This window comes from Staurois parvus, unplaced genomic scaffold (assembly GCF_062004578.1).
Source record: "Staurois parvus isolate SC_StPar_1 unplaced genomic scaffold, SC_StPar_1.0 ptg002367l, whole genome shotgun sequence".
Taxonomy (NCBI): Eukaryota; Metazoa; Chordata; class Amphibia; order Anura; family Ranidae; genus Staurois; species Staurois parvus.
Window position 1 is genome coordinate 99110 of NW_028320163.1, and position 13212 is coordinate 112321.

General features: G+C 41.0%; 1 protein-coding gene across 1 annotated transcript in view; it reads left to right on the forward strand.

Annotated features, from left to right (window-relative positions):
* The window catches only part of LOC149431172 (glypican-1-like), a 132409-nt gene that overhangs the window by 82133 nt on the left and 37064 nt on the right, over positions 1–13212 (forward strand). Inside the window, exons 2-3 of the mRNA XM_089665830.1 lie at positions 3450–3608; positions 8298–8692. Of these exons, the coding sequence (XP_089521956.1) occupies positions 3450–3608; positions 8298–8692 (554 nt within the window). The remainder of the gene's footprint in view (positions 1–3449; positions 3609–8297; positions 8693–13212) is intronic.

The following is a 13212-nucleotide window of genomic DNA, read 5'->3' on the forward strand; positions in this document are numbered from 1 at the left end:
TCTAAACTTAAAGGGGATGTTCACATCCTTGACCCCTAAAGAAATGAATTGGAGTTGTCAAAGAACCATGGTCCATCAGCATTGGGTTTAGTGCTATGGAAGAGGTACCTCTTTTGTGGAAACGTTTCAGAGCTCCCCCTGATGCTGATATGTTTGCAATCTAATTATTATAGCAGAGAGGTTGGATGCTTTCTGTCCCCTTGCTATAGGGATAACAGTTTAGTTTATGTGCAGTGAGGTAAAGGGAAAGCATGTTTTAAAAAAATATTCTAACAAAAACAAGTTAAAGTAGAATTCCGGGATCAACTTAACTCATCTTAAAATTGTGCCCCCCCTTCCTAACACCTATATGTCCATGCGAAAGAAAGATGTGGATACTTACCTATTCTCAAGCTGATCCAATCACGTGATCTCCCCTGTGTCAGGCAGCATCAGCTGTAGGGGAGAGGAGAAAGCAATCGACAGCGGAAGGAATGCCTGAATGGTGACGTCTCCCATAGAGTTACTGTGGGCCATCCTTTATCGGCAGACCCTCCTCTCCCCTGAATCCGCTGCTCGCTCACAGGGGAGATGATCACATGACCAGACCAGAGAGCCTGAAAATAGGTACGTATTTGCATCTTTCTTCCACAGGGTAGTTTGTATAGGTGTTAGGAGGTAGGTGGGAGCAGTTTTTAATTAGATTGATCCTGGGATTCCACTTTAAAGTTGATCTATGGTCAAAATGTAAAATCATTTATCGATTTTCACATTGTATTTCAATTTTTTGTAGCCTTCTCCTATTAATCAGAATGACTTTGAAGTTTGTAACTTACTTTGTGAATTGATTTCTTTGAATTCAGTGACATGTATTCACTGTGCCCTGTGCGTAGGCACTGCTGTGTCACACATTTCACTGAGCCTGCCTTCTGAGCTGCAGAGGTGCTGAGAGGAGGAGTTTCAGGAGGCAGAGTCAGTAAAGGAATCACAGCTTGCAGGCAGCAAGGCACCATGGGATATGTAGCCCTAAAAAAATGAAAGTAAACAGCAGAGAAGATGAAAATAATACAGGAAATCCATTAACTTTTGGAAATAGATGGCCAGCAGGGATGCAGTAATCACAACACGAAAAGGAGATATTTGAACCAAGCTCATATTGGATTGTCAACAAGAACTATAGTTTCTATTGTTGTATTACAATTCTAATATTATGAAATGAAAGTGTATACCAGGACTATAGGTCTCCCTTAACCACTTGCTCTCCTGAGGATTTACCCCCCTTCCTGACCAGGCCATTTTTTGCACTACGACGCTGCGTTACTTTGACAATTGTGCAGTCATGCAATGCTACACCCAAATTAAATTTACGTCTTTTTGAGCTTTCTTTCGGTGGTATTTGATCGCGTGTGCATTTTTTATTTTTTGCGCTATAAAAAAAAGACCGACAGTGTTGAGAAAAAAAATGTTTTTGACTTTTTGCTATTAAACATGTCCAGTAAATAAATTTAGGCCAAAATGTATTCTGCTACATGTCTTTGCTAAACAAAATCCCAATAAGTGTAAATTAATTGGTTTACGTGAAAGTTTTAGTGTTTACAAATGGCGGTATAGATACTGGAATTTTTTTTTATTAATTTTTACTAGTAATGGCGGTGATCAGCGACTTATAGCAGGACTGCGGTGGGTATTCTGACACTGGGGGATATTATTAAGCTACCAACATTCTACTAGTTTGTCCAGCTAAACAAAAGGCACGCATGGATGACAGTTTTAACATTCAATTTAGGTATGTATACTCAGAACCCTTAGATGAACTTGGTTCATTTACTGCAGATTTCTCTAAAAAAGGTGAAAGAAGCATTTAATGTGTTGCTAAACCCTAAAATTTTAAAATAATCTATAATGCTGCTTAAGTAAGTGCTCAGTACTTACTGGGTTTCCTGTGCATTTTTCTTGCATTCTATCTGATAAAAGAGACTCTCCAAAAGTTCCTGCTTTAGGGTGGCTCCATCCTGTTGCAAGGTCTCATGGAGCCACCTCTATGTGTCCATGCTCCTGGCTGGAATGTTTCTGTCATTTAATTGAATAGATTCATAAAAAAATTATGGAATATTTAATATCACTTTAGTTTCTACAAATATGCTAAGCAATGCACTTTATGTACAGTATATAGGTTGAACTATTCAAACATTTACATGTGTGGGTACATGCAATAAAGTCATATAAATGTGGCTGCATGGTTCTGAGATTCTGTACAGTAGTTACAAGAGGATCAACTTTGCTCTTCTTAAAATGGTATATACTTTATATGGCTAATGATTTGTGGACACCTGACCATCACACCTTTATTACTTGTTGAACATCCCAATACAACACCAAGGGCATTATGTACAGTTGCCCCTCACAGCTATAATAGCCTTGTTTCTTCATGGAAAGCTTTTCCCAAGATATTAGAGTTTCTGTGGGAATATCAGCCAAATAAGCTGAAATTTGGGAGGTCAGGTTCTGATGTTGGACAAGAAGAACTGGCGTGTATTGACTTCCAGTTCATGCCAATGGTATTTAGTATGGTTGAGGTAGGTCTCTGTGCAGGCCATTCAAGTTCCTCCACATCAAACTCATCAAACCTTAAAGCAGAACTTAACTTCCAAAAAGGAGTTAGTTCCATTTTACACTTCCTCACTTCCCAAGCAGAATGGTGGGAAATGTTTTTAAAAAGATTTTCTATTCTATTTTTTTACTTTTTGCCCCTCCACCAACCTAGGCCAGAATGAAGTGTACCTAGTTCTGCAGCCTCTTGGGATTCTTACATCACATCTTCCAGGAGGCTGAAGGATTGGCACACAGAGCCGCTGGAGGACAGGCTGGGAGCAGGTCCAGCAAGCACATCTTCGGAGCTTGCTGCCTGCACCTGGAAAAGCCATCCAACTGAAGAGGACCAAAATGATGACACCTGAACAGTGGATCGCAGTGAGACAACACTGGATTCACTGCATACGTGAGCATGTGTTTTGAAGAGGATGCAACACAACAGGTCGGAGGGAAAAATACATGGGTGGGGGTTGGGGCAGCTGAGTACTACTTTAATATACTTAGGTTTGTGCACCCAAACGTAATAATTTGGAGGGATGTTCACATATATTTGGCCATATAATGTATTGAACTACTTGCTGGCTAATGACAATATTTTGCATATCATGTGTAATGACAAAATTAGAGGAAGCAATGTACGATCAAAAATGAAAATGTATGTGCAGTTGTCCGTAGGCTCTAGTAAAGTAGAACATTCTGACAAATCTATTGGAATATCTACTAAAGAATTTCAAGTTTAATGGCAAGAATGACAGTTTGGGCCTTTGTAGATGGGTGCGGTATGTGGAAACTGTGCTGTGCTCTAGGGCTTCTCTGCTAATGGATAGATTTATCATGCTATGGTAGACATGTTGTCATGTTCATGTCATGTCTTGCAGGTGAGCATCTGAGGATCTGTCCACAAGGCTACACCTGCTGCACCTCGGAGATGGAGGAAAACTTTGCCAATATCAGCAAATTAGATTTTGACAACTCACTGCGAGACTCCAGCCTGTCAGTGCAAACCCTGCTTATCTCACAGAACAAGAACTTTGATAGTAAGAGCGTTCACCTTTTATTAGTAATATGTCTGTATATAATATTGTGTTCACCAGCTGGCACAATAAAATAAATAATGTATATTTAGGAATAGATCCACAGTAATAATTCACATGCTCATGGGATTGTACTTGTACTTTAAATTATTAACACCTTATTGTAACTGGACACCAGTGGTGTGTAAAATAGATGAAAGTCCTACATGTATATTGGATTATGGCAATTACTCCACGCTCAATGGTAATCAGTAGAGAGAAAGAGTATTTAGCCAAATGCAAAAATGCTTTCAACAATGTGTTACTTTACTATGTCCAGTTAATTCTCTGTTGTCTTTTGTCTGTCATAACCCACCTTGGTTACTGATTGACTAACGTTCATCTAACTGAATCATTATGAGAATAAGCCACCTATTATTCTTATTGCTGGTATATCTAAATTAAATGGGTGACATTTATTTTAAGGTCTTTCTCATGGCTTACTAATAGATTGCACATTGATAACTTTACAATTTACCCACAAAATTTGTAGCAGCAGAGGGTTGTACCATGCTGATTAGCAATAAAAAAAGAAAATGTGATCTTTAAATTTACCAAAAACACTCTATCCCATTTTATTTCTCTCCTGAACTTGTAAATATATAAACTGCAGACAATGATATCCCTTTCACAGGTCTCTATATGGCCAGTGCTTACATTGGTCAGTGACCCATCTCGCTGCATCCAGTCTTCCAATTCTCTGACCCATGCATGTACATGGGTCAGTGAATTGAATTATATTTAATACTCAATATGGCTTTGCATTAGGGATGGACATCTTTTTTTTTTTTTTAAATTGCTGTAACATTCATGTGCACAAGTAGTTGCTAGTAAGGATTTGGAAACTGAAAATGTGCAGCAATATGTAATAATATCAATTGAAATAAAATTGACCTAATATTATTTTTAGTAAATTAAGTACCTCCATCTTGCCAGGAAAAAAAAAACAACTACACCCAAGTTCTAACCTGTGTAACTTAAAGTCGAAGCAAAGATCACTTTGGGGGAGATTTAATAAAAAAGGTGCACACAGAATCTGTTGCAGGTGTGCATAGTAACCAATCAGATTCTAACTTTAGCTTGTTCAGTTAGCTTTGACAATAAAACCGAAAAGCTGATTGGTCACTATCCACCAGATTCTGTGCGTACCGGGTTTAGTACATCTCCTCCTTTGTGTCTATCAAAAAAATTGTGGGTATTTTAAAACATGAGAACAGGAATGTTGAGAGTCTTGTTTTCAATCAGACAGATCGGGGTTTATTTACTAAAGCTGGAGAGTGCAAAATCAGACTCACTTCTGCATAGAAACCAATCAGCTTCCAGGTTTCATTGCCAAAGCTTCATTGAACAAGCTGAGGTTAGAAGCTGATTGGTTTCTATGCAGAAGGGAGTCTGATTTTGGACTCTCCAGCTTTAGTAAATAAACCCCATCCTGTCCGGTATACTTATGGGGAGCTAAGTGGCTGAGCAAGGCACAAGCATTTTGCAGTATTATTGGAAAAAAAGCCTGCAGATCTAATGAGAACAATTGGCAGCCAATGTTACATTTAATTACACCATATACATAGAAACAGGGATTTTAATGTTTACAGTCATTTGATAGGACTATATCACTAGGCTGAACTCTTTCACAAGTATAGCTATAAAACATTCTAAAAGTGACAGTTTCTCTGACACAATAATTACACCGAAATCAACATGCACTGTATCCACACCATTAAAAAAAATAAATAAATCTGACTGTGGCATTTTAACATACATATACCACATCTTTTGTCTTCATGGAGTTAGCTGACACCGCCTTTCTATGTGAATTTTAGACATGCAACTAACATTGAACATTTCATTGCAAAAAAAGGTGGCAGCTGCTTAAACAGGTTCAAACTAGATAGGGAGGTACACAATGGCTAATCCTTGAAGTATAAAATACAAAATTCTCCAGCTCTCATCTCTATTATCCTGCAAAGGGGATCTATTATTTAGTTTTCTATTGTCGTTAAAAACATTAGCATGAAAAAAATAATTAAACATTTTTAACAAACAAAAACTTAAAGGAAAATTGCAGCGTATGTTCAGTGGGTGCATATATTGAGCTGTTATTAAATTGTACCTAATAGTAATTGATTTATGTAATTGTTATCTCTCACGAGCAAGGCCCTCTTGACCATCCTGTATTGAATTATATTGTTACTGTACTGTCTTCCCTATTTTACAAAGTGCTGCACAAACTGTTAGTGCTATTTACACCCTATATGAGAATAATATATTAATGCAGTACTAAACCACAAAACAAAACAAAAAACAAGAAAATCTCCTGCCTGCAAATTAAGAGCGTAATGTGCGTGGCATACCAACACATAATGAAAGACTTACCTTAAAACGAAGCTCTCCAGCTGCACATTGTCAAAGCTGACAGGGCTTGCATTTACACCCGGTCTTCTGTTCAGTTTCGCAGACTCCAGCCATTTGAATGGCTGAGCCGTGGCGATGCCACTCTTGCGCATGCGTGCGGGTGTCATGGCTCCGACACAGCTCTTTCAGTGGATGGCACTCCGTCCATTGAGAGCATAGTGCACATGCGCCAGTGATATCATCACTGCTACTAAAGTAAATATCTGGTAAACAGTGCACATTTAGGATATATTTACTGTACCTACAGTTAAGCCTTATTATAGACTTACCTGTAGGTATGTACCCTTCAAAGGAGATCACTACCTCTTTAAGTCGTGTTGAAGACAGGAGATATTTTCTACTAGTGTGAACATTTGGTGATATTGGAAAAACCAAGCAGTACTACACTTTATTTCCCTGTACAGTCCTTAGGCTCCATGCACTATTTTTTTGTTTTTTTTAAGCACAAAAAACACTGGTAATAGCATTTTTAGTAGCATTTTAGAAGCATTTTGAAGCATTTAGGGGCATTAGCATTTATTTGAGTTTTCACAGAGGAAAAAAAATAGCTAGAAAAAAGCTGTTAGGAGCCTTTTAGTAGTGTTTAGGAGCATTTTTATCTGCAGGAAAAATTCTCTAAGGCTCCATGCACACTAGCATTTTTTAAGTTCCTAGAAGCTATTATCAGCATATTTGTTCTGCTCCTAGAAGCTAAATAGTGTTATCTTTTGTGTCCATGCACATATTAGCATTTTTTGAGCTACAGCGTCTAGGAACAGAAAAAAATTTAGTTTTTTAGAGCAGTTTTTCCAGTAGAAACACAAACACAAATAAAATGCTTCTCACAGCTTTTTTGTAGCATATACTGTAAAAACACTAATAAAACGCAAATTCTCCTGAACGCTACTAAAAAATATTATTACCAGCATTTTTTATCCAGCGTTTTTTTTAGCTTAAAAAAATGTTAGTGTGCTTGAAGCCTGAAAAACTCTACATTTAGCTTCTAGGATCAGAAAAAATGCTAATAACAGCTTCTAGGAGCTTAAAAAAATGATAGTGTGCATGGAGCCTGAAAGTTCTTCCAGGCAAATGAAAGCAGGCAAGTGGTGCTGAAACACAGCTGCTACAAGTGTAACGGTAAAAGTGGCTAGCTGTTTTCATCTGGTGTCTCAATTCATTAAGAAGGATCCTTGAAACTATAAACAAGTGCGCTGGGCCCCTGCTTAGTGAAAAAATGAAGGATTCAGAGAATAAACACGGTGGAGAAATCTGTGGCAGGTAGGATCCAGATAAAAGAAGTTTAGGTAAGCTCAGTGGGACACTGGTAGTTAGGGCCTAGGATGACCTGTTTGCCCAACCCCAACGCTGGGTTCCAACAAGGCTCCTTATTGGCTCCCAATCATGACATGCAGTTTACTGTAATATCATTGCTACTTGACATTTTTAATGAAAGATACAGTAAATCTCTAGTCTAAGGTAAATCAATGTTTTTTCAGACTATAATAATGGTGGATGATTTTATAAATTGTACCTGGTAAGGCCAAAGTAACTGTGTACACATCATGAATTCCAAGCTCATGGGAAGTACTTGTAAAATAGAATGGAGTAATTCACATTTTAAAGGGTGTTTCTCTGTTTGATCTGAGATATCTGTTAGTGAGAATGCCTCATCCTGACTATCCCAAGGACTTGCACACATGATTGTTGGGTGCTATTACACAAAAGCAGTGCTTGCATTTAAAATGCTTAAAATGGCCCATATTTCTGTCATACCGCTGCAGGGGGTAGTTAGGGAGACCTATCAGGTAGGACAGATGCTACTTCTTTGGCATGCTACTACACCAAGCAAGCACTTGTCAGTTTTCTGGGTATTAGAAAGCGCTCAGTAGGTGACAGGGTTGTGTGCTAAGCACCCCATTTTAACACCTATATTATTATTATTATTATACAGTATTTATATAGCACCAAAGGGTATGCTCAGCGCTGTACAGTAGCAAGGGGGACAGAACATGAGACAAGACAGTAACAATATAAAACACAAGGGGTTCGAGGGCCCTGCTCTTTTGAGCTTACAATATGTTGGGGACCTAAGGGTTGTAACTGAAGGGAAAATGAATGCTGTTGGGCTATCATTGAAAGCAATTAATGGCTATTTTCTTCAGCAGGCCCCGAATAGTACATTCTACTGGACAATATCATAATCTTGTAAACAATTAGGTAATTTCTTATAATTTATTGTAATACCCTTTTGTCTCATTTCAGGATACTTCCAGGACCTGTTGAATAAGTCGGAGCAGACTCTCCTGGACACTTTCCCTAATCGTTATGGGGAGCTGTACAGCCAGAACGATGGGAAGATTTTCAGAGACCTGTATTCAGAGCTGCGTCAGTATTACCGCGGCCCTGCAGTTAACTTGGAGGAGGCATTAACAGAGTTCTGGAGCCATCTGCTGGAGCGTGTCTTCAAGGCACAGAATCCACAGGTCACTTTTTCCTACGAGTATTTGGACTGCTTAGCAAAGCAGTATGACCAGCTTAAGCCATTTGGGGACATTCCACGGGAAATGAAGCTAAAAGCCACCAGGGCATTTATTGCTGCCCGTTCATTTGTCCAGGGACTAGCAGCTGCTGCAGACATCGTCAAGAAAGTCACCCAGGTATGTAACCACAATCGCATGGAATCTCAAAATATGTTATGTTGAATCACACTGCAAACAAACTATTTAGACATCCAGTTAATAAAATTAAAAATATTTTAACGTTACCCTGTTAACAGCTATAAAAACAAAAGCTGCTTGTAAAAGTAGTCATTAATACTTACCTGTCCTGCTGCACACACCACTGTTCTCTGTATTAATGATATACCTCTGCCTGAAGAATCTTCAGCATCAGGTACACTTGTGCCCGATGCCTGGTTCCATATGTCATAGATTGGTCAAATTAAATAGCAGTGTCTAGTCAGTTCAGGGTTGGAGTGCCAACGTCCTGATATTTTATTATAAACAGTTGGGAAGTATATATTACATTATTTTTAGTTTTGCAAAAACAAGGGTTACAACTGTAGTGCTAGCATAGATCTCTTACAAACCCTAAAGTGATTCTAAAGGCTTAGTTTTTGGTTTTTTATTAAATAACAAACATGTCTATACTTACCTGTTGTGTGCAGTGGTTTTGCACAGAGCAGCCTGGATCCTCCTCTTTTCGGGCCCCCCGCCGGCGCTCCTGGCCCCTCCCTGTCGGGTGTCTCACAGCAAGCAGCTTGCTGTGGGGGCACCTGCTGCTCTGTGTGTCCATTCACACACATAGAGCTGTGGCTTGACCCCGCCCCCTCTCTTCTCATTGGCTCACTGGCTGTGATTGACAGCAGTGGGAGCCAATGGCTGCCACTGCTGTCTTAGCCGATGAGGAGAGGGATTCCCAGGATAGCTGAGATTCCAGTGCACATCGCTGGATTGAGAGGAGGTTTAGGTGAGTATTAGGGATGGCTGGGGGGATGCTGTCCAGAAAAGGTTTTTACCTCCATGTATAGAACGCATGAAAGTAAAAAACCTTGAGCCACTTTAAAGTAGTATTGAACTCACACAAATAACATATTGCAGCTTACCAATCCGTCATGTCGTGGCTGCATTAGTTTTCTTTTTTTTAGGCTTTTTTTCCCTTTATTTTCACATGGTGATCTGATAGTAACACACTTTTTGTCTTAGGGTGCATCCACTCTATGGGGGAGCAATAGAATCACTTTTAGACAGCAGCACTGTCAGTCTTTTCCTTTTTAGGATAAAATTTTACACAAATAAAAGCTGACCAGAAAGGTCTATTTCCTGCATGACAGTCTAATCACCCTGGTAATCCAATAGAAGTTGCCTGATGTTGAGGATTTGGTGGCAAAATTAAATGATTGTCCACTTTCCTCACGTCTTTTGAGTGTTGCAAGTACACTGAGAGCAACTTGACCATGTGTAAGGAACTTGGAGAGACTGCCTCACAGTTTTCCTGGAAACTGGATACCACTTTAGAATTGAGCTTTGAAGATGGGTGTAGCATCACTATTTCTAGGTAAAATACACAAAAGTAATTTTTGCAGGAAAGTGCTGCAAACTTCAACACTCTACTGTCTGAAGTACCGTATTTTTCGCACCATAAGACGCACTTTTTTCCCCCCAAAAAAGGGGGGAAAATGTCAGTGCGTCTTATGGAGCGAATATGGAGCGGCCGGTCCGGTATTTCCACTGCCGCCGTGTCAGAATACCGGGCCGGCCGCTCAGCTCTACAGCAGGACCTTATAGAGATGACTGCTGACCTTTGGGGTGGGGGGGGGAGCGGGTACCTGAATTTGACAGATACCCGCTCCCACTTCCGTGGAGTTGTTCTTTCATCTTACCCGTTCCTCTATCCAGCGGCGCGGCCTTCCCGGCTTCTGTAGTGTGGGCATGACAGCCGGGTGCCAAGTGCGCATGCGCAGGAAGCGGTGCTTTTTGTGAATGGTAAGGCGGCACCTGGGACACATGACAGATCCCAGAAGCCGCCGGACCAATCACAAAGCGCACGTGCTTCTCGCTCATGCGCACTGGGCATCCGGCTGTCATGCCGAGCGCCATTACAGAAGCCGGGAAGACAGCGCGCGGCTGGATAGAGGAACAGGTAAGATGAAACAACAACTCCGCGGAAGTGGGAGAGGGTATCTGTCAAATTCAGGTACCCGCTCCCCCCCCTCCCCAAAGGTCAGCAGTCATCCCCTGTACTATCCACAGTCTCTGGTCATCCCTGTGCTGTCTGCAGTCTCTGGTCATCCCTGTACTGTGTCCACAGTCTCTGGACATCCCCTGCACTGTGTCCGCAGTCTCTGGTCATCTCCTGCACTGTGTCCGCAGTCTCTGGTCATCTCCTGTACTGTGTCCGCAGTGTCTGGTCATCTCCTGTACTGTGTCCACAGTCTCTGGTCATCTCCTGTACTGTGTCCGCAGTCTCTGGTCATCTCCTGTACTGTGTCCGCAGTCTCTGGTCATCTCCTGTACTATGTCTGCAGTCCATTAGTTCAGAATTTTTTTTTCCTGTTTTCTGCCTCTAAAACCTAGGTGCGTCTTATGGTCAGGTGCGTCTTATGGAGCGGAAAATACGGTAATTGCTGTCAGAAGAACTAGTTTTACCGTGAGGAACACCAACGGGAACTAAACTGTTGGAGCAAATTCCCACTATAGAACAAGTATTTCCTTGTTATATACAGATTGCCACCTGGTCAATGGCTCTTTCACCCATCAGCACCCTGAGAAAGGGGATAAGAGATCTGTACTTTAATGGAGTTGTACTCCAGACCAAATTCTAGCACTGATTGTAAAAGAGTCCAGGATATTGGCTAGAGCTGGGGACGCAGGAGAGAAATAATTTCCTGAGCAACAAAGCAAACTTCTTTTTATCCTCTCATATGTAGAGTTCATGATTGATCTTTTGGCCTTCACCAAGGTTTTAACCACCTTGGATGAGAATCCCTGCACCTCTAGTCCCGCCGATTCAATAGCCAGGCTATTAAAAGTATTCTCACTAGATTGGGGTGCTGCTACTGACCTTGGCATAAAAGATCTTGTTTGACTGGAAACGGGATTGGTGGTGCTGATGATATCTGGAGGAGCAGCGAAATCCCTAGGCCTCCTCAGCAGGTAGAAAGCACCTGTATGGCATGAACATGTTCTGTCCAAATTTTCAGAAGCACCTTCATAATGAAGGACACCAAAGGAAGACAAAGACCAATGGAAAATTCCATGGCACTGTGAACCCATCTTGTATCACTGAGTCTTCGCATTTGTACCTTGTTGAAAATATCGGAAACTGCACGTTCAGTGGAGTCTCCATGAGAGCTATTTCTAGAATGCTAATAGAGCCATTGGATTAATGTAGTCGTTGTTGGAAAATAATTATTAATTAAATAGTTATTATACAGGCTTTATATAGCGCCAACAGTTTGCCCAGCACTTTACAAAATGAAGGTAAACATTACAGTTACAATACAATTTGGTACAAGAGGAAACAGAGGGCCCTGCTCATTAGAGCTTACAATCTAGGAGGAAGGGTTGAGTGATACAAAAGGCAATAGCTGTGGGGGATGAGCTGATGGAGGAAGTAAAAAGCAGTTTACTAGTTAGAAGCAGAATAGGCTTCTTTAAAGAGTTTTCAGGGATCATCTAAAGGTGGGTGGATTAGGAGATAGACCGATTGAGGTAGGGAGTTCCATAGGATGGGAGAAGCTCAAGAGAAGTCCTGGAGGCGAGCATGGGAGGAGGCGACATGGGAACTACATAGCAGAAGGTCTTGGGAGGATTGAGGAGAGCAGATTGGTTGATATTTTGAGACCAGGTTGGTGATGTAGCTAGGGGCAGAGTTGTGGATGGCCTTGAAAGTTGTTGTTAGTTTTTTTAATCTTATTCGTTGGGCGAGTGGAAGCCAATGGAGGGATTGGCAGAGAGGGGTAGCAAACACTGAACGGTTGGTAAGGTGTATGAGCCTGGCAGCAGCATTCATGGACTGAAGGGGGGATAGCTTATGTAAAGGTAAGCCAATGAGGAAGACGTTGCAGTAGTCGAGGTGAGAGATAACCAGAAAGTGAATTAGAAGCTTTGTGGTATCACTGGTTAAAAAGGGGCATATTCTGGAGATGTTGCAGAGGTTGAGGCGGCATGAATCCAGGGTTACCCCTAGCACCCTGGCATGCGGGGATGGGTTGATAGTTGTGCTATTAATGTTGACCGAGAAATCAGGGGAAGAGGCATGTGGGGGAGGATATATTATAAGTTCAGTTTTGGATAGATTGAGTTTTAGGAAGTGGTGTGACATCCAGTCTGATATGTCTGTTAGTAAATCATGATATGTGAGGAAACTGATGAGGTGATTTGAGGAGTAGAGAGATAGTTTGTGTGTCATCGGCATAGAAATGGTATTGGAAACAATGGGAAGCTATTAGCTCACCCAGGGAAGAAGTGTAGATCAAGAATAGGAGAGGTCCAAGGATAGAACCTTGGGGGACCCTAACGGTAAGAGGAGTAGGAGAGGAGGAAATAGAGTTGTAAGTGACACTGAAGGTACGGTGAGATAGGTAAGATTCGCACCTATGGAGAGTACAGTCACAGAAGCCAAGTAAATAGGAGTTTTTTTTTTGAGGAGGGGGTGGTCAACTGTGTCAAACGCA